The sequence below is a fragment of the Macrobrachium nipponense genome, chromosome 44 (assembly GCF_015104395.2).
Source record: "Macrobrachium nipponense isolate FS-2020 chromosome 44, ASM1510439v2, whole genome shotgun sequence".
Classification (NCBI taxonomy): domain Eukaryota; kingdom Metazoa; phylum Arthropoda; class Malacostraca; order Decapoda; family Palaemonidae; genus Macrobrachium; species Macrobrachium nipponense.
The window spans coordinates 22122633-22145384 of NC_087221.1; the positions used below are offsets into that span (position 1 = coordinate 22122633).

The 22752-nt window shown below is 39.1% G+C and overlaps 2 protein-coding genes across 2 annotated transcripts in view; both read left to right on the forward strand.

The window, feature by feature from the left end:
* Nucleotides 1-22752, forward strand: part of LOC135204088 (connectin-like) — a 622057-nt gene that overhangs the window by 6862 nt on the left and 592443 nt on the right. The window lies entirely within an intron of this gene.
* The window catches only part of LOC135203934 (uncharacterized), a 42477-nt gene continuing 38774 nt past the window's right edge, over nt 19050-22752 (forward strand). Inside the window, exons 1-2 of the mRNA XM_064233864.1 lie at nt 19050-19147; nt 19299-19357. Coding sequence (XP_064089934.1) covers nt 19050-19147; nt 19299-19357 — 157 coding nt within the window. The remainder of the gene's footprint in view (nt 19148-19298; nt 19358-22752) is intronic.

Sequence of the window (22752 nt, forward strand, 5' to 3'; positions counted from 1 at the left end):
CAGATGTTTGTTGTTATTCCACACCTTCCGATTCAGTTACTTTTACAACCATCTCACGATTGTTAATGTTATTGCAACGTGCAGCCAGTTTTGAATGCCGTCAATGGGTAATTTCACTACTAATTATTGATGTAATTATTATTGTTTATATGTGACATAAATTTATTTCCGAAATATGAAGTTTATAGGAATTTATGTAACGCATAATTTGAAAAAATGTACATCACCAGGCCAGTGAGCGTGCTTGTAAAAAATGCACGAACGAACATTGCGTGTGTTCATATTCGTGAAACTAACTGTAAATTCACATAAACCATAAATTCTAAATTATGAACTAAACACTACAAACTATAAACTAACATATACAAGTCTGTCGTATGCATCAAGTCCAGGCACCCAAAACCAGCTTTAATATAGCCACATTGACCACTTAACAAAAGACATCATCAGTTTAGACAGGACCTTTAAGGAAAGGAATGCACCCACGGAGTAATTGCTTCGAATGCCATTTGGGAGAGAAGCTGCGTTATAGTTATTCCCGTTGTTGCCAGGAGCGCTTCATTCATTTCGACTCAGCCGGGTATCGTTCCTGTGCATATACAGATGATGCCGGTGCGCGATGACTTCCATTTTTTTTTTTCTTTTTTTTTTTACCATTTCCGTTTTCATTGCTCGCTGCACATAAGGTTTGACACTGCATGGAGCATATTTCAGATAGTACTTCCAAATGCGGAAATCGTGTTTTTTAGAGTAATGTTTATTTGCGGTATTTTTGGGTTTTATCCAATTTATACTGAGTCATGGAGAATAACTTCCATTTTTTTTTTTTTTTTTTTTTTTTTTGGCTGCAGTAGTAAGTGATGATGTAAATTTCAATATTTTTTCTTTGTTTACGTTGATTCAGGTACCTTCTTTTGCCACTTAAAATAATCTACCGTAGATTGTCTCTAGACAGTAAAGATAATTGAAATAAAATTCTGATGTGCTTCGTGATAACTTTCGGGGGATCAGTTCAGTACTAAAATGCTATAATCAACCTCACACGCGAGTTCGCCCCCGCCCCACAAAACACTGAACTGGATTGCAAAGAACGCACTCCCCAAACCATCCTAATTATTAATCCCTCAGAAGGGATCCAAGACGAGCCTCAGAAGACGGAGCTGCTGTCCAGCTTTTTGGATTATTTATTTTTTCTCGATCAGTAGGCATCATTAAGGTTATTGACAAGCTGATGAAGACGAATGAAGGAGTATATTAGTAGGAATAAGTAATACAAAAGTATAGGTATAAGTTGAAAAATGATTTTGTAATAAATTTAGGGGGCCTGAATGAGTTGGAATATGAAATTAGATAAATGGATGAACAGTAAAAATCTTTTCAGCTTAATTCCCAGTCGGGATCGCTGTTTCCAAGGGGCAGTAAAATACGAAGATGAGTAAGTATGGGTTGAAAAAATAACTAAAGGTTTTAATGAATTATAGATTAGTAAATGTTTAACTAAAACGAATCTTGAACACACAAAGTCTATATTGGAATTCATTGCTCTGTATTTCATGTCGATATTCTTTTCATTGCACAATCGGACATGAGCAACGAATCTATGATTTCTAAACAAAGAAGGTATTTTACGGTACCTAACGGGTTCTAAAGTGGAAGGACAGATACGCATGTATAGACAATCGATTTTCTCGAGAAAAAATTATTGGTGATAAATTTAGGACTACACACAAGGCGTGCAAATTTGGAAATACACACGCACACATGGAAATAAACACTCAGAAACAGTCACACCCATGACCAGAAAAAGACGAATCGGCATCTATAGCCTTTCTCTCTCTCTCTCTCTCTCTCTCTCTCTCTCTCTCTCTCTCTCTCTCCAGAGGATGTGAAAAGATGGTCGCCTCGTTAACTATTTGACAAGGAGGGAATATAGTAAAACTAAGGAGATATTTTTTCTCCGGGAAAGTATTTTCTTAACAAGAGAACCGTGGGATCAACACATGCATAGAAATAAATTTGAAGATCTATCAGTTTTCAATAAGGTTTTTATCCCGTTAGGGGGTAGTGCCATCAGTGCACCTCATTCGGTGCAGTGTAGGCATTACTTAAGGTTCTTTGCAGCGTCCCCTCAGCCCCTAACTGCAACAACATTCATTCCTTTTACTGTTCCTCCTTTCATATTCTCTTTCTTCTATCTTACTGTCCACCCTCTCCTAACAATTGTTTCATAGTGCAACGGTGAGGTTTTCATCCTGTTACACCTTTCAGAACTTTTACTGTCAATTTCCGTTTCATCGCTGGATGGCCTTAGTTGCCCCAGTGCTTGGCAAAATGCCAAAAATCTATATAGATAAAAATCAAAATAAGTTTTTGAAGGGTGACGCTGTTAGCCCCATGCCTTTTTCTTGACTTCTAGCCAGCGCGCTAGTATTCATTCGGTAGGTGGCCCGCTATGATCGAGCAGTGTACTTTAATGACCCTGACCCCAGAGTCGTGTGTGTATGTGTGTGTATGTGCGGGAATCTGCAGTGCTTTTTTATTCTCAAAACTGGAAGTACCTGGAATATGCAAACTGTATTTATTTTCCTTCTTCCTGGGACTTGAAAGTGATTTTCCTCACTGACCAAACGGGAACTTGCCAACATATATACTTTTTTCCCCTCAGTTTTCTCCTCTGATTTCGGAATTGCTTCACCCATACAAAGCGAATATAACTGCGAGATTTACAAACTGTATGTTGTCCTTTCTTTTAAAATCTGTCACATTTTTTTCCTCCATGTCGAACGATAATGCGGTTAAAGGGCGTTTGTTTATTCAGTTGCTGCAGTCCGGTCGAGTTTGTTTGGGTAGATCCGTAAACAGTTTGCGTTACTGTTTCGGGAGCGTTCGCTGCATTTCTTCCGTGTTTGCTCTTCTGAAAGACTTTTAATGCAGCCCGCGAACATGTTTGCTTTATGGGCTTCAAAGGGTGAGTGTTTGTATTTTTAAGACGAATGACTTGTGTATCAGCTCGCTGAGAAAATAAAGAACCTTCGATTTCATTGCAATTTGTCGCGGCTGGGTTGTAAACTACTTTTTTGTGAAAATAAAGCCAAGATAATAAAAACTTATGTCAGAGAGAGATGATCATCACGGTCATTTTTATTAGCTCCTAGTTTCAGGCAAAGGACCCTTACTGTCTTTCACCGTATCATTATTATTATATTATATTATTATTATATTATTATTATTATTATTATTATTATTATTACCTAAGTAAATTGAATGTGCCGTTAAAGTGTTCTCGACAGTTGTCAAGGAATTCTAAGATCTTAACTTTAGCATCACTGAAACTAAAAGTAAATACAGAAACATTTAGAACAAGGAAACCTAATTGGGAGTCACGCACAGACAGACACACACACACATATACATATCTATATATATATATATATATATATATATATATATATATATATATGTATATATATACAAAGATAATATATACACATGTATACATGCAGAAATTTTATATATATATATATATATATATATACATATGTATATATATTGATGTATATATATACATACACACACTCGTGTGTTTTATACTTATGTGTAATTATGCACATACATTGCCTTTTATTACATAACAAGATCACTGCCACTTTCCTTACGTACGTTTAGTGACCACTTACACTCAGCAGTGAGACGCCTCAGTATACTCGTATTGTCAATGTATATGACCAGCATCCATTAGCCGGGCGCATCCTCACCCCTAGCCCCCACCCCCTTTTAAAAAGTGTAAAATTGCTATTTTGACCCTCCTTGTCTCTTAAAAAACGACCTCCCTCCATTGTCAGGGTCGTTAACCCGACAGGGCCTTTTATCTTCGAAATTACCTTTAATCACGTTTTATTACGCGGGTTGTCACGTCCACAATAGTACTCGCTTCCAACTGTTTTTCTTCTTCATCTCCTTTTTGGGGGAGAAAGAAAAGCGAAACTGTGGTTATATTTGTCTGTTGTGAAGAGAAACTTGAGATCTATCAGGTATATCTTCATTATTATTATTATTATTATTATTATTATTATTATTATTATTATTTGAAGGTAGAGACCCTCTCTCCAAACATGTTTTGTTAAAGATGATGGCAGCATCAGTGGAATTGATTTTTATATATGGTCTTTTTCAATTCTTCTTATTATTCTCTTCTCATCAGGGCTGATATTTGCTAATAGCTGGCCGATGTTCATATCTCGGTGAAAGAAATGTTTTCTAAAAATAATAATTTATTGATATGATAACAAAAGTGGTTAACAAATCTTAGTCTAAGGGTGTAACGGAATTCCAACGTTTCCAACCGTATCATCGGTTCATTTTCAAGGAAAAAAGGTGAGCTTGAACTGATTGAAATGGGGGTCGTTCGGCGGTATTTATTGTGTCCCAGGTGCTCTGTCTGATGGGCGCTGCATTTTCATTGGCTGAACAGAGGATTAAGTCCCTGAGTCAAGCCGTCTTTGCAGAGGTGGAAGCTCGCACTGCTGCTTCTCGTGCGGACGCTGGAGACTGGGAGCGTAGTATTGGGAAGGTCATTGCCGATAGACGGGGCCACCTGATGGCCCGTTCGATCGGCTCTATGGTGCTGGCGGGCGGCGCCCTTCGTGCCACCGTCGGGAGGAGTGAAGTCTCTTGGGTGGTGTTGAGGCTGGGTCTCTCCTTCCCGATGTGTAGGGCCTCCAAGAGGCGGAGGCGACGGTGGTCTGCTGCTTATCGATAATTCTGATATTAGGAATAATGTCATTCCTAATTATCCTGGTATTGTGACGTTTTTGGCATGATTATGGATGGCGCCTTCCTGAGCGTGGCAGGATATCCTCTTCGAAATCGCATAGTCGTCATACCAATGTAAGCGCCGGGGCATTCCCGGACAGGGCATTTGTACTGGTAGACAAACGTTAGTTTTCTTGAGAGGGTCCTGCAACACGGGGGCTGGATTGTTTTTCATAATCAGGCCACTGGTCTTCTTGCTCTTGTAGTAAAAAATTATTAGTTTCACTTCGCAGGGTCCGTGGGGGAGACGTTCTTTCCTATGATGGTACGAAGGGCTCGCTCGTCTCTTTGTATTTCTTATGAAATACTCCCTTGTAAAAGAGAGTGACGTCTTCAAGGGCGGTGGACGAGGCTCCTGCTGATACCAACTTATCGATGTTTCTGCGAATGCATTTAGTGAGGTCCCGGTTGGAATACCCGTTGTAATTAAAACTGGGCAACACGTTCTAATTCAGTGTGCGTGTCCTTCCACGAGAACAGTGTGAGAGAGTCTCCTGATGAAGGCGCTGATCGCAGTGCGCTTGTATCTCTACTGGACTCGCTCTCGCCGTTCAGGCACATGCCCAGGTTCGTGGGCGTTTCGTATACACCTGTGTACGAAGCGAACCCGTTACGCCCCATTATTAGCCAAATTCCCGCTCCTACATACCAGCTTGCGAAGAAATTGAATACTATTTTGAACTCCTTATGTTTCCAGATGACCACAGTTTGAAGTCATCTGCGAGTTTTTTAGAAGCACTGAAACGACACCCCCCGGAGGAGTTATTGCATCGATGGACGTGGAGTCCCTCTTCACGAACGTCCCCGTGGATGAAACAATTCAGATAATCCTGGATCGTGTATATAGAGACGACTCCACGCCCCATTAAACATCCCTGAGCATGCCCTCCGAAAACTCCTTGAAATTTGTACAAAAAAAGGCCCTTGCCCCTTTCTCCACCCACAGAGGACATATGTACACACAGAAAGACGGAGTAGCGATGGGTTCTCCCCTCGGAGTACTTTTCGCGAACTTCTACATGGGTGCTGTGGAACGTCGGGTATTCGCCAACATCGAGAAGCCGTCTATGTACGTCCGGTATATTGACGACACTTTCATCAGCGCCAGCACGGTGGAAGAAATAGAGCGCCTGCGACAAGCCTTCCACGACCACAGCAGACTCAACTTCACCATCGAACATTGCCGTGACCGTCGCCTCCCCTTCCTTGACGTCCTCGTCGGGCAACAGAGGAGCGCTTCGTAACACAGGTGTATACGAAACCCACGAACCTGGGCATGTGCCTGAACGGCGAGAGCGAGTGTCCAGAGAGATACAAGCGCACTGCGATCAGCGCCTTCATCAGGAGAGCTCTCTCACATGTTCTTCGTGGAAGGACACGCACACTGAATTAGAACGTGTTGCCCAAGTTTTAAATTAACAACGGGTATTCCAACCGGGACATCACTAAATGCATTCGCAGAAACATCGATAAGTGGTATCAGCAGGAGCCTCGTCCCACCGCCCGTTGAAGACGTCACTCTCTTTTACAAGGGAGTATTTCATAAGAAATACAAAGAGGACGAGCGAGCCCTTCGTACCATCATAGAAAGGAACGTCTCCCCCAACGGACCTGCGAAAAAAGTGAAACTAATAATTTACTACAAGAGCAAGAAGACCAGTGGCCTGATTATGAAAAACAATCCAGCCCCCGTGTTGCAGGACCCTCTCAAGAAAACTACGTTGTCTACCAGTACAAATGCCCTGTCCGGGAATGCCCCGGCGCTTACATTGGTATGACGACTATGCGATTTTTCGAAGAGGATATCCTGCCACGCTCAGGAAGGCGCCATCCATAATCATGCCAAAAACGTCCACATACAAGGATAATTAGGAATGACATTATTCCTAATATCAGAATTATCGATAAGGCAGCAGACCACCGTCGCCTCCGCCTCTTGGAGGCCCTACACATCGGGAAGGAGAGACCCAGCCTCAACACCAACCCAAGAGACTTCACTCCTCCCGACGGTGGCACGAAGGGCGCCGCCCGCCAGCACCATAGAGCCGATCGAACGGGCCAATCAGGTGGCCCCGTCTATCGGCAATGACCTTCCCAATACTACGCTCCCAGTCTCCAGCGTCCGCACGAGAAGAGCAGTGCGAGCTTCCACCTCTGCAAGACGGCTTGACTCAGGGACTTAATCCTCTGTTCAGCCAATGAAAATGCAGCGCCCATCAGACAGAGCACCTGGGACACAATAAATACCGCCGAACGACCCATTTCAATCAGTTCAAGCTCACCTTCCTTGAAAATGAACCGATGATACGGTTGGAAACGTTGGAATTCCGTTACACCCTTAGACTAAGATTTGTTAACCACTTTTGATTATCTATCATAAATTATTCAATAAATTATTATTTTTAGAAAACATTTCTTTCACCGAGATATGAACATCGGCCAGCTATTAGCAAATATCAGCCCTGATGAGAGAGAATAATAAGAAGAATTGAAAAGACCATATATAAAATCAATTCCACTGATGCTGCCATCATCTTTAACAAAACATATTATTATTATTATTATTATCATCCACTGCTCACTTTTTACCTGATACGTATGGCATTGTAATAGTCACTGCGCTCACACTTATTGGATAGTTATCCCTACAAAGTCTTGTATATATCCAAGTGCAAGAAATCTGAAGTAATTCCGATGTCCGGTAGCGGGAATCGAACCCGCATCCTTAGTAATCAGAACGAGGTCACGTTGCCTGACCACGGCAGCGGTTCTGATTACCCGGGATGCAGATTCGATTCCCGCTACCGGACATCAGAATTACTTCAGATTTCTTGTACTTCGAACTAAGGCTTTGTAGTGAAACGCATAGCCAAAAAATGTGAAGAATTCGAGAAGTTAAGACGGCATTATTATTATTATTATTATTACTACTACTACGAGGTTGCTGGTTCAAGGATTTACTCCTAAATGATAGTGTAAATGTGGAACGTGGTAAATTTAAAGAAGCTTATAGTTAGCGCCATTCACAGTAAATCTTGTATAGCGTACCCACTGTAGGTGGCACCCTCATATGGGGTATTTTAGTGACCAAGATTTTGTGAGAACAGGACTACTTGTGAGTATTCGGTGTGTGTTTTTGGTTTACACTGTAGTTGGATTTAATTGTTTAAAATGGAGAATTTGCTCCTTTTAGCCTTTAAAATGGTTGTTGTTGTGTGTGTGTGTTCTTTTTTTTTTTGGGGGGGGGCGTTTCTCATGTTTGTGCAGATAGGAACTTCTTGTTCATTATTTTTATCTTGTTATTGTGTTATTGAGGAGAGAGAGAAAGAGAGAGAGAGATGAGAAATATGCATAGCTGCAAAGGATATGCACAAAGAATATATATATATATATATATATATATACATATATATATATATATATATATATATATATATATATATATATATATATTATCGAGAGAGGAAAAGAGTTTTCATTCTCAGCTTCAAGGAATCATCCCATTTCTCCTAAACCAACTTGCAGCGCATCCTGTTCGTAATTCGTCCCCCGCTTTCATCACGGGATGGAACCGTTGACGGACTCTCTCTCTCTCTCTCTCTCTCTCTCTCTCTCTCTCTCTCTCTCACATTTGCCTGCGTCACTTCTTAGTAATAAGCGAAGGGAACTTGTGTCTTGGCTGTTGACAATGGTTAATTGCTCTGAAATCCTATGTCAAAGCGAGGAAGGACATAGTATGTACCCCCCCCTCTCCCTCCTCCCCTTTCCTTCCCCAACCCGTCAATCTCCTCCTCCTTCACCTGCCCTTCCCCTCCCCTCCCCTCCCTCCCCCGTTTCTCTCCGGAAGGAGAACTAGATTCGTCTGCCGGGACTCGTATTAGTTTGCTTTTAGGATAAAGGAAATTGTTTTTCCGAGCTTGAATTGGCCGAATTGATTCGAGGGGGAAAATAGATAAAGGGAGTGTTTGATGTTCAAAGGGAAGTTTGTTTTTCCTCCGAAGTTTAAACTGACGGCCGAGAGGAAATGGAGAGAGTGTGTTTTAATTAAAAGTGAGAGATGTTGATACGAGAATGCTGCGAAAATGGGAAAAAATTCCGATGAAGATTCTTTTTTTTTTTTTTTTTTTTTTTTTTTGAAGCTATGGCAAGTTTACTTTTTTTTTCGAGAGAGAGAGAAGTCACGGTTACGCTTCCGGTCATTACTTGGATATTGATGTTTCTTGAGTTTACGAGGAATGTGAAATTCCAGAACGTAATTTGTTATATAGAAATATTATTACTCATTATGAGACTTTTTCGTTATCTTGAATTCAAGCCATAATTATCTAGAATACGATCCCAAACATTGGTCAGTGGTTGATTGATTACTTAATATGAAATGGCGTCGCAACGTCTGTGGTCATGTAACACGGAAAAAGCCTTTACTCATATAATTGTCTGCAAAAAAAAAAAAAAAAATGCGAGATGAAGTTTATAAAATAGTCATTTATTCAGTCCATGCTTCCTTTGTGTATGCCAAGCAGGGTTGGTGATTTTTTTATTTTAAAAAAAAAAATACAAAAATCAGTGATTTATTTGAATTTTTATTTATTTGATTTTTATTTATTTATTTTTTGTAGATGTTTTTTCAATACTTTTTCCCTCAAAATGTATTTTATGACAGAATTATTATTGATTTATCTTTTCGGTTTCCAGTTCTGGTCTAAAGTATGTACTTGCAATTTTTTTTTATATCAAAATAAATAGATGCAGCACAGTTATACTTAAGTTTTTATTAGCCTCCAAACCATATTTTTCAGTTTGTTTGCTTTCAAAATAAAAAATAAAAAATCATAATTTTTTAAATTAACAAATCAATGATTTAATCACCTGATTAAATCAGTTTGATTTATTCATTGCCAACCCTGGTGCCAAGAGCCGCTGACACGTGACTCTCTTCCTGTGGGTATGTGCGCTTGGCCAGCAACCCCATCCGGAAAGTAACTGCACATCTTTGCAGTCAGAAGTGACCATTAGTGAGTCACAACGATACCCGAAAATCTAAGGGTATGAGTAGGTGATCTGGCTCCCAATCACATCTGGGTAAACTACCCTTGCGGGCAGTGCACGTTCAACTGGTTTATTTTAATGCCAACCAGGATACTACCCATAAGCCGGGCTGCGTTCCTTTGGGTTCCTTCATGGCTCGTTCAAGGTGATCGGTATCCTCAAATCCTAATTCATAAAGGACTAATAAGAAGATTGTATCTTAGCTCGGTTTTTTCTCCAAGTTTATTTAATGTTTTATTCAAGATGAACGGACCTATATATAAAAAAAAACAAGTATTTTCTTCTGCTTTGTAAGTTCGTTTTGACTTGTTACCCCAAGTAACAAGAAAGTTAAGAACCTTATCAAATGCTTGCAATTTCCTCTCTCTCTCTCTCTCTCTCTCTCTCTCTCTCTCTCTCTCTCTCTCTCTCAGTAAGTTTCTACATAAATTTTGTCGTATATGAACAGTATCGGGTCATGCAGATTAACATATGAGTAGAAGCTTAAATCATATGATTGCTTTATATATATATATATATATATATATATATATATATATATATATGTATGTATGTAAATACTATATATATATATATATATATATATATATATATATATATACATTAATGCAGTAACTGAAAATTAAACGAGAAAATTGAACTTCAGCTCTCATTAAATTGTCAGTTGCAGCCCTCGTAATTATATGCCTCGTGAAAAAATTATTATGATTTATAAATATATATATAATAATATATATATATACATTTAAAAAATCACAATAGATGCACGTGACTTCATTAAATAACCGCGAATCCACAAGGAAAATGATAGGCAGAAATCTAAGCGCTTCGTCTTTATTAAGACATTGTCAAGGAACGATGACAGTCTCAATAAAGGCGAAAGCGCTTGGATTCCTGCCTATCATTTTCTGCTTATATATATATATATATATATATATATATATATATATATATATATATATATATATATATAGTTTTTCAAGATGTAAACAACAACTGTCCAGATATTTGACCACAAGAAACTCTAAGAATCCCCTTCGTTAAGTGCAGTTCGTTATCCAAGATTTATTTTTATAATATATCTAAGGACATTTTCCTTTCCGTCAGAAACCTCGCAGTTGGTTTCCTCGTTATAGAATACGCCGGGGATGCTTCGTTTGTTATTATGACCGTAATTGAAATCAGATTCTTAGAATCGTTTTCAGGGGTAATAAAAATGATTTTGTTTTTCGTCTCGGTTACGGAAAATTCCAGAGAAATGGTCGATTCCTTTGACTATTCCTTTCGTTAGTGAGTTTTTTTAAATTAAAAAAAAAAATGTTCACTTTATTTTCAATAGTCGAGAAAGTTAATATTGAGGATAATTGTATTGTATTATTAGTAATTATTATTATTGATAAAAGCAACAAACATTATCCAGAGATATTTACGTAAATTGCTATCTTCTTCTTTCCCACCATTATCCCTACACTAAAGGGTCGGTTGCCTGATGCGCCTTTCCTTACAACATCAGTCATAGTTTATCATTTGGCAAAGGGGTTTTTACAACCTCATGCCTTTTCTGTCAACCACAATTATTGGCGGTGGGCCTCGCCTTTGACTAAAAAGTCCACCTGCAAGGCAGCTGTTTCCACAGTTATTGGCGGTGGGCCTAGCCTTTTACTAAAAAAGTAAGACTGCAAGGCAGCTGCCCTCTTAGTCGCCTCTTACGACACGCAGGACCTACGGTGGTAGTATTCTTACACGTAAATTGCTATATTGGTACGCAAACCAAAGACTATGAGTATTTCCGTTTTTCCATGTTTTCAAAAAACAAGAGAAGAAAATAGAAAAGTGGATGCTTGAAATAACCAGCTATGATGCTTGTTAATCCCCAAACTAGAAACATTTTATTACTTAAAGAGAAATCTCAATAGCCTGTTATTTTTGAAGAAGTGGCTGTAACTGGCACACGACCTATCTGTCCAGCTCTTTCTGTGACATCACGTGCAAGCGCAGTGACGTGTCTCTTGCCTCTGCTGCTCATTAGCCACCTTCCCTGATATAACTAAGGTAAAAATCGCCACTAGTCTCTCCAGAGAGCGAGAGGGAGAAAAAAAAAAGTCAGAGCCCTAAATAAATATAAATAGATCCATCGCTATTATTGTTCCTGGGGTTTACGAAATCTAAATCTATTATTATTATTATTATTATTATTATTATTATTATTATTATTATTATTATTATTTTATTTAAAGTAATGGCTACTTCAGCAGCGTTATACTCTCTGAAGTAGCCATTACTTTTAATAAAGTATGCTTGAGAGAGAGTCTGCTTCCTAAGTACACTAATATTATTATTATTATTATTATTATTATTATTATTATTATTATTATTATTATTATTACATTATAATATAACATTAGCAATATTTTTCTCATATTGCTAATGTTTTAAGGAACAAGAACCCTTGCTGACCTAAGGCCAACTCAATTAACAGAACAGTGGGTTTCTTTTGAAATTAGAAAAAGGTAAACATGCGTCAACTTAGACTCGATCGAGGAAAAGAACAGCTATGGTTTTGAAATCGATCTCGGAGCAGTAGTCGACGAAAGAGACGTGAAGTTTACACCAGCTGTCACCATAGAGAGATACGGGCTTCGAAGTGTTGACATGGACACCAGTACCAGATCTCCCTTGCACTGATATCAGATTTTCTACACCGAAATGTGATCCTGCTTTCTGTTTAGAATTGTTTTTTTCTTTCTTGTAGTGGTTGGTTCATCTTTCAGTTTTTATTGTTAGATGGCTCACTGGTGTGTTTAGGAGAGTATGTTGGAGTAAGAAGTTTATTCTCTGTTAATTAAATACGTTCTTTGCCCTAGTGACGAGGTAAAAAATAATCAAGAATTTTGGACCGATCCCTGACACAGAGACTCCTTACGAATATCTTAAAAGAAACACGTGAAAATAATTGCATTTTGTCAGTGATACAGTGTGCACTGTGATGGCCTAGCCCACTCAATCCCCCCACCAGAAAAAAAAAATGTTTGAGATAAGCATGTCTTAACGCTACCGAGGTCGAATGACACGGGCCACCTAACTTAACGCAAGAAACACGCGCCCGTGAAAGATTCTTCAAGGCCCAGCCCAACTGTTTATTTTAACGTCCGATTCCCCTTCGTGCAACCCCGAAGAGCGGCGTCTGTCCTTTTACGCCCACTAGACGGAAACAGCGAGCCCCACCCACCAGAAACGACGGGCGTTTAACGAGTAAACAAGACGCCCGGGGAATAAACAAGCGCGGCGAGAGATTATGGGGTAAATGAGTAGTTCTGGCATAACTCTCCTTCTGGGAGGCACCGGGAGTCCCCCTCCCCGCCTGCAACCCCCCCGCCCCCCCAACACAGATGAATGGAAGTTGCGGAAGAGGGTGTGTGTTTTGTGGGATGGGGCCAGGGGATAGTGGGAAAGAAGAGGGGGGGGAGGCTTTTAACGCTTGATACGTTCTCCATTCATTGACTCATTTGTAATGACTACTTCTCAATCCTTTACTGATGTATGAAGGTTTAGCTTTCCATATTGCATTTCCAGATATATTTTACATCAGTATTTCATTGATTTATTTATTACCATCTACTGAGCTGTTGCGCGATTAAGCGTACCTTTTTTACAGTTATTCAATTATCTACTTAAACTATTGGATTTCTGTGCAAATTTTTCCATTTATTCCGTTCACCAGAATATACATTTAGTTCCTTATTAATTGATTGAGTGAAATACTGGAACATTTATTTATTCTTTTCTTTGATCCACTTACAGCAGACGTTTAATGATCTGCTTGATTATGTTATTTATTTATGTACAACCTCACTCAACGGACTTCCCAGGCAGTACTCTCTCTCTCTCTCTCTCTCTCTCTCTCTCTCTCTCTCTCTTCTCTCTCTATATATATATATATATATATATATATATATCATATATATATATATATATATATATATATATACGATCTTATCACCTTTCCCTTTTTAACACCCTTTTAAATTCTCTCTCTCTCTCTCTCTCTCTCTCTCTCTGTTCCACCTTCGTGCGCCCTTGACTTCAAAGGGCTAGGAGGGGTGGGTGGCGGTAGGAGGGTGGGCTGAGAATTCCTTCTTTACCCGGGCTATTGCTACGCCCACATGCCAACCTCAGGTTTCTGGCTGCCCGTCTCCTTCGCGTCTGCAGCTTCATTTGGCGAAGATCATCAGTGGTTGGGGAGGGGGTCCTCATTTGGGGAAGGTCTTCAGTGGGTGGGGAGATGGTCCTCACGTTGGAAAGATCCTCAGTAGGGGTAGGATGTATTTACGTTGCAGAGGTCCTCAGTTGGTTGGGGAGGAGGTCTTCACTTTGAGAAGATCCTCAGTGGGTGGGGAGGAGGTCTTCAATTAAGATCCTCAGTAGGTGGGGCGGTGGTTCTCAACTTGGGTCGTTTCTTGTTATGTGGGTAGGAGGTCCTCATTGTGGGAAAATCCTCAGTATGTGTATGTGTGGAAGAAGTCCTTATTTTTGGAAGTTCCTCAGTGAGAGGGTAAAATGTCTTCATGTTGGGAGGATCCTCACAGGGAATGGAGAGGCCCTCACGTTGGGGAGAACCTTTGTGGTTGGGGGAGAGGGGTAGATCCTCAGTTTGGGAAGATCCTCAACTGATGGGGAGGAGGTCCTAACGTTAGGAAGATCCCCAGTGGATGGGGGGAAGTCCTCATTATGGAAAGATGGCGATTCCCCTGAGGAGGAAGTCTCTCATAGTGAGGAAGTGTTTCTTGGGTAGAAGGTTGGTTCCCTTGGGAGGAAGTCACCTTGGGAAGGATGTCACTATAGCCATAAGACCCAAACCGAGAGGGGTCGGGACCCCTGGCATCGCCGCTGGGGTAAATATTATGAAACTTTGTAGGGCAAACTGTTTACATCACCGTATCTCTTCTGCAGCCATAAGCAACTGTTCTTCCTCCATAACTTCGGCATTGGGTTCACTTTCAAAGGATACATTCTTATTCTTTTCTCTGTTTCTTTTGCTGGATTCCTGTCGCCTCTCATTTTCGTTAACCGTCATCTTTTTCTAAATCCTGTCGTGACACCCACCCCCTCCAGTCCAGTCACCCCCACCCTCTCCCCCATCCCCCAGCCGCCAGCTGACAATTTTTCTTAGTTAATTAAGCGCATCATGAGGCGCCCAACTTTTTTCCTTACCCATCACCCCCTCTTACCCCCCCCCCCCCCACACCGTCCTTCCCTCCACCCCCACTCCTTTTTACGTCAAGAATTTATAACCCAACTTTCTCTTCACGGGTGATTTATGGTTTTTTTTTTTATTTTTCTCGTTTGATTTCTTCTCCTTTTAATTCCTCATGAATGCATTGCAAGAAGTCCTGCGCGTTCCTCCTCTTTTTCTTTTTCTTCCCAGGCGCCTGCCTGCTTTGGATTTATTGCTAATTAATTGCTCTTCCCGCCGAAGGCCTAGATTTCAGGTTTCCGTTTTCTTTGTGGATTTCCGTTTTCCTTATACTATTTGGTTCTTCGCATTATATCTGATTGATTTTATGGGTCTCTAGAGGCTTTTTTGATAATGGAAGTTATTCTTCTGTGGCTGTCAGAAAGTTTTTGAGAGACTTATTTGTTGTCTTTCAGTGGATGAACATGCGTTTGCTTTTCTCGCGAGGTGTTGTTTCTTGGCATCCCAATTTCTGGTAGCAATATATTATATTTTTTCCTTCCACAATTCCGTTGGTGATATATGTATATATATATATATACATACATATATATATATATATATATATATATACATACATACATATACAAACAAATCACACACATATATGTGTGTGTTTGTATGTATGTGTATAAAGTAAATACTTATGTATAACTTTACATTAAAAGCTTTACTAAACAAAGGAATAACTTACTTTAGAACGAACAAAAGCAAAGTAGATGAGAATCTGGAAAACCAGGAAAACACAATAATAGGATCACAGACAAAAGAATCACGAAAAACGAAAAAAAATAATAAAATAAAATAATAATTAGGAATCAAGACATTCATATGGTTTCGGTTGCTCAGAAATATCCCTAATACAAGCCTATCCCTTTGGAAATGTAACCGAAAAAATATCGTAATTCTTCTCTCTCTCTCTCTCTCTCTCTCTCTCTCTCTCTCTCTCTCTCTCTCTCGGGACAATTTAACAGAATTTCAAAGGCTCGCGCAGTTTATTTGCCAGTTGTTAGAAGCTACGAGTGTGTGTGTGTGGATATTTGCTTCGAGATAGAGGCATCATGGAATAACTTCAAATAAAAAAATATAAACCTGTTAATAAATTGTGTAAATACATATGTACGCAACTGTCTGATAAGAAACTATAAATATGTTATACATTACACACTAATACCTATGCACACAGCTTATTGTTTACACGCCTTTCAGTCCTGATGTACCCGAATATATAGTATACACATACTCATAATTATATATGTGTATATATATATATATATATATATATATATATATATTATATATATATATATATAATGTGTGTGTGGGTTTGTGTATGGACGTACGTATGTTTATTTGTGTGTACTGTGTGTGCATGCGCGTACCCAAGCACCAGACATAGCAGAGCCTGCTGTTACATAAGACGAGACAATCTGTCCACCGTATATTTTTAGTGTGCAAAAGAGAATGTGGAGTGAGCACTTAAGTATGTTGAAATGGGGTTGGGGTGTGGGTGGGGGAACGCACGATCAGTGGGGTTGCCAGCTGAGTTTTGGCAGGTGGAGGAGAGAGAGGAGGGGGGAGGAGGGTGGGGGGAGAAGAGGAAAGCGGGGGAGGGAAGGTGAGTGGAAGCTTGTCATGTAACTGTGATTTCGTTTGTCCAAAAGGAAGTTTTTGCATGTTCGGGTGTCATGGGGTCCCCATGTCCGTCCTTTGCAGGTTTTCTGTAATAAGTTTGGTCCTTCCTAGGAACCAAATTTAGCGAAGTTCCTCCCTCTCTCTCTCTCTCTCAGTATTGTTCATCGCTAGCTATGGCGAATGGACAAGGTTAGTTCCTGTCAAGGTCAGGATTAGTTTGGGGATGACGGTGGTCTTTCTGGGTAGCCAAATGCTAAAACTTAGGATTATACTTTCTCTATTTTGTCATTTGTGTGTCGCTGAAGACTTGTTTTGTAAGGCAAATTTATTCATCAGTAGTCTAACTCCTTGTTTTCGGTAACTATCCAACTGTCTATTTTCCTCTTGCCTTGGAATTTCGATTCCCAAGAAGCATCTGAAACAAGAAAACACTCAGAGCAAGAAAATAAATTAAGATCCAAACATAAACTGAAAAGCCACTAAGATCGTTTATCAGGACCGGCCGGAAGACAGAGTTATTACTGTTCGTATCGGGATTTACATACTGTGGGCGCCAGCTCTTGTACAGACGTCGAAAGAGATAAACAAAAAAACAGAACGCTGTGAAATTCTTCTTCTGGAGTTTCCATTGATTGTGGGACATTATTATAGATAGTGCGGAATTGTCTCTAAGGGTGGGCGGTGAGGATTTTTTTGTGTAACTATATTTAAATCACCAGACGCCTCTCTTTCGCTAGTTACGTAATGCCGTTTATCTCTCTCTCTCTCTCTCTCTCTCTCTACACACACACACACACACACAGAGCCGCATATATATTTATAAGTCAGAAACTGAATACGAAAACGGGATTAAAATAGAAAAAGAACTTTTGAAGATTATGTAATTACGGTTTTTGATGACTGATGATTTATAAGTAAATTTTCATATATATATATGTATAACATTATATATATATATATATATATATATATGTATATATATATATATATATATATATCATATATATATATATATCTATATCTATATATATATATATTAGATATAGATATATATATAATATAAATATATATAATATATATATATATATATATATATATATATATATATATATATATATTATATATATATATATATATATATATATATATATATATGTGTGTGTGTAATTTTAAATTATAAAAAGAACATTTTAACCTTATGTACTAAAGTTTGATGATGTAATCACTATGAGTGATTTATATGTGAATTTTCAGTAAATCATATATATATTTATTTATTTATACATACATACATACATACGAGCACATAACACACTTTTATGTATGCATTTGCACGTTTGCATTTCTACGAATTAGAAAATAAATAAATTCCAGAAATATTCTTCCTAACTCGACCAAAACCAAACAATCAACGCAAGTAGGTTACCATCACTTTAATGTTAATGTTAACATTTACTTCGAATAGACAGGGCGGTAAACAAGCGTTGTATATAACATGTGGCGAATTTAGCCCTTGTTTAGGCTACATGAAATTCTTCGCAATTTCATCGGGATTTCTGTCTTTTTTTATTTTATTTTTTTCGTATGATTTTTTTCTCTCTTGTTTTGCGGTATTTTTATTCATCGAAGTATAGGAAGAATTTTTTCTTCCTTTTCAGTAACTTTAGTATATAATTTAGACGTTTATTTTGAATTTATTTTATTTAGTTGTGGTTTTTTCTTCAGAGTTTTTATCAAGTGGTGGAGTTTTTCTGTTGCTTTCCCTTCGTTTTATTCGAGAATTCGTGGGATAGTTTAGGCGACTTAAGCAACAAAAAATAACTCTCGTATTCCAATGAAGAAATTGATGACCGCATTCAACTAATCAGAAGAAGAAGGAAAAAATATATCCACATGAAATGAAAAAAAAAAATACTGAATGGAAAGTTGGGATAACAGATGGGAAGACCGTCGGAACTTCGATTAAGAATAGGAGAGAGAGAGAGAGAGAGAGAGAGAGAGAGAGAGAGAGAGAGTGAGTTTAGCATGGGCCCAATGATGCCAAATTTGGTTTGATGACTCATCTCCTCTAAACCAGATTCTTGGTTTCATTACCCCTGTCCTCTCCCTGTTCCTCCCTTCCACCCTTTCTCCTTCCCCCGTAAAGCCTTCCGTATTCACTCTCCCCCCCTAAACCTCCCCATTCCCTTCCCCTACCCCCTCTACCCCCCACCTTGTCATTCTCATCTTTACGATCGCCAGGATGTGTGATAAAAGGGAGAGAAAATGGATGATTGCGGATTAAAAGACTCATTCTTTAACACATATAATTACCCGTAAAATGATCTTTAGGTCCTCCTTGTCCTCAAGATCCTCCTCCTCCTCCTCTACTACCACCTCAGCCTTCTCCTCCTCCTCCTCCTCCTCATCCTACTCTTCGTCTTAAACTTTTCAGCTTTTTACTTCGATGCTTTTTTATACTTATTCCTTGAGCTCTTCCCTTTTCTTATTTTTGATTCCCACCTCCATGTTTGTTTTATTTTTCGGATCTTTTTCCAGTCATTCCGTGGTTTTTCTTTTTTACTTCCAGCTCTTCTATACCCATTACATTACATTCTCCATTTTCCTCTCAGACAACTCGCCGTTTTCGTAAGTAATTCACCTCTTTCATTCATATCCCACTAACTCTCGTCTCTCCTGTCAGTTCTCCTGATTCATTCTCATCTCTTCGTCAGTTCTCGCCTGCCTCTTCTCCTTTAACCCCGATCTTTATAACCTCCACCCCCACCCCACACCCCCTCCCTTCCCCGCCCCCAATTCGGACAAGAAAGAAAAGAAACCTCAGGGAAAAGGACACTATTCTCCAACACTTGAGTAGCTTCCTAGACCTGACTCCCCGCCCGTATCTCCGGAGTGTGTGTTTTCCCCTTATAAGGAATTGTGAGTTGACAGAGATTTTTTTCTTGTGCCCTTTCTTTGTCCTTGAAGGTTATGTGGCTTAGCCTTAGTCGTAATTGATGATAGAGAGTCATAGGTTTTACGTTATGGAATATTTCGTAGTCGTAGTCAGTGATACGTAGCGTTTCGGTAACAATATCATTCACACGCGCTTGCTTTTGCCCATCCCTATATATTTCCTTGTCTATATTGAATGTGTATATATACTATACATACATATATATATATATATATATATATATATATATATATATATATATATGCAAATTTCACGAAGGAAAATTGCAATAACAGACTGGTTGCTGCCGTTTCGACACTCGTTCCTTTCTAGCAAACCCTGTGTCGCTAGGCCTATATAGTAATCACTCCGTTGTTCCACTTTTCCTTCGTGACATTTGCCTTTATTTATACATTCATCACGTTCCATATCTTCGTGAATCAGTCTCACACAAAACACAAACACACACACACACACACACACACATATATATATATATATATATATATATATATATATATATATATATATATATTATATATATTTACCAAGCAAGTTCTTCATCTCTTGAGGGGTTGTCATCAGAAAAGTAAAACCCTCCAGTTTCTAAGCAAATCTTAAGGGGTGCCATTGCTAGTCATACCCCCTTTTCCATGACTCCAGCAGCTGCTGGTAGTACCCTTATAAACCTGGGTAGGCAGTAAGCCGGGAGCGATCCACGGATCTAGAAAAGGAGAGCGCAGAGTGCTGCATCACTGTCACAACAAACATCGGCAAGTTATCGTTGATACATCAAAAATAGGTTGAAAATACAAGTCAACTACTTACTGATAATCCTAACCAGTGCTTCTTACGATTATCCAGCATTTGTCAAAGATTCGTTCTTCAGTTATGGTTATCAACTTTTCAACCTTTTGTGACGTGCGTGATTAGTTACTAAAATGTTTTTTTTTTTTTTTTTTTTATAAGACACTTTTTACTGAAGTGTGTGGACGGCCCTTAAGTAGTATAAAGCATTCGCCAAACATACGTTCTCCAGTTATGGTCATCAACTGGTTTTCAACCCGTTTATGATAAGTATGCGATAAGTTGCCGGCGTGTGTTAAACACTCGACAGTGGGGTCTGCCTCTTCCATTCCCTCATTCACTTCAACTCAAGCTGAAGATCATTGGCTTTTAAGGAGTCGTTCAGTGGTTAAAGGCTGATAAAAATGCTAATCGGTATGAAGTCGCGCATTGCCTGATTCCTCTTATCGCGTGCCGTCATATATCTCGTGGTTGCGTACGTGTAAATGTTGATAGATACAAGTGCTCTCTCTCTCTCTCTCTCTCTCTCTCTCTCTCTCTCTCTCTAATCCTGGCCAAGTATAGCTTCGGGTTACCACCTATAGTGTAAGTTTGTCTGTCTTCATTATTTTTTGCTATTATATTATCATAATTGAGTTCTCTCTCTCTCTCTCTCTCTCTCTCTCTCTCTCTCTCTCTCTGTTTTAACTGGTTCATCGTTCACTTATATTAAATGGCATCTCTCTCTCTCTCTCTCTCTCTTCTCTCTGTTTTAACCGGTTCATCGTTCACTTATATTAAATGGCATATCTCTCTCTCTCTCTCTCTCTCTCTCTCTCTCTCTCTCTCTCTCTGTTTTAACCGGTTCATCGTTCACTTATATTAAATGGCATATCTCTCTCTCTCTCTCTCTCTGTTTTAACCAGTTCATCGGTTACTTATATTTAGTGGCATTCTCTCTCTCTCTCTCTCTCTCTCTCTCTCTCTCTCTCTCTCTCTGTTTAAACAGGTTCATCGTTTCCTTATATTTAGTGGCATCTCTCTCTCTCTCTCTCTCTCTCCTCTGTATGCTTTAACCGGTTCGTCGTTTACTTATATTTAGTGGCATGTTTCCTGTGCCTCTCTTTAAATTTATCTATATATATAAAAGTTTATCACTCAGAATAACCATATGTAACCCTTAGTATCATAACGTTTGTTGAAGAACAGAATCATCTTGAAGTATAAATAATTCATATTTATTCAGATTCTCTCAGGTTCCCTCATATGAAAAAGTAAATATATATAAGGCAAGATTCAGGATAATGTAGGTCAGGCGTATAAGGGCGATAGAGAGTGGCAGGATATGATGTATATAAGATAACATATAAGATTTAAGCGAGTGGAAAATTAAAAGAGAGAGAGAGAGAGAGAGAGAGAGAGAGAGAGAGAGAGAGAGAGAGAGAGAGAGATGAACCCCGGATTTTATATTTCATGCGCGGGAGGGTTTCAGAAATTAGGCGAGACCGAGGTGAAGATGAAAGAGAGAATAAGAGAGACCTTCATTAAATAGAGAGAGAGAGAGAGAGAGAGAGCGAGAGAAACCATTGTTGATATCTAGACGGCAATGGATAGGCGCGGAAAATGCACAAAAGGCAGAGTTACGGTAAAACAAATGTTATTATTATTATTAGTATTATTATTCAAGCCGAAAAATTAATTTACCCATAAATCAAGTTTCCAAAAGATTGTAAGAAAAGTTTAAAAAGGGGGAGAATGAAAAACAGATAAAAAAGACAAAGGAATAAACAGATACAGTAAATACTTAGTTGCATGCAAAGGAAATACAAGTAAAAACAGAATAATTTTGGAGAAGAATGATGCTAAAACAGAAGACCGAAGACGAAAGGTAGTCAGGAAAAAGTTCGTGCCATAAAGTCTCTGCGAGGGCGTATAAAACGCGAACCGGAAGGAGGTAAAAAGTGTATGACCTGGAAGATGTAAAACGCCGAGAGCGAATTGTATGACCAGGAAGAGATAAGACTTCCAGAGCGAAATGTATGACCTAGAAGATAAAAGTCTTCCAGGATGAGGCGTATGGGTTAGAAGATGTGAGACTTACGTCTTCCAGGACGAGCTGTATGGCTTGGATGTAAGTGTTCCAGGACGAAGCTTGCGGCCTGGAAAATGAGAGAGAGAGAGCATTTGGTCTGGAAGATTTAAGCCTTCAGGGAGAGGCATGTTGACCGTAAGATGTAAGTCTTCCAGGGAGAGACGTTTTGTTTAGAAGATTTAAGCCTTCCAGGGAGATATGTATTGGCTG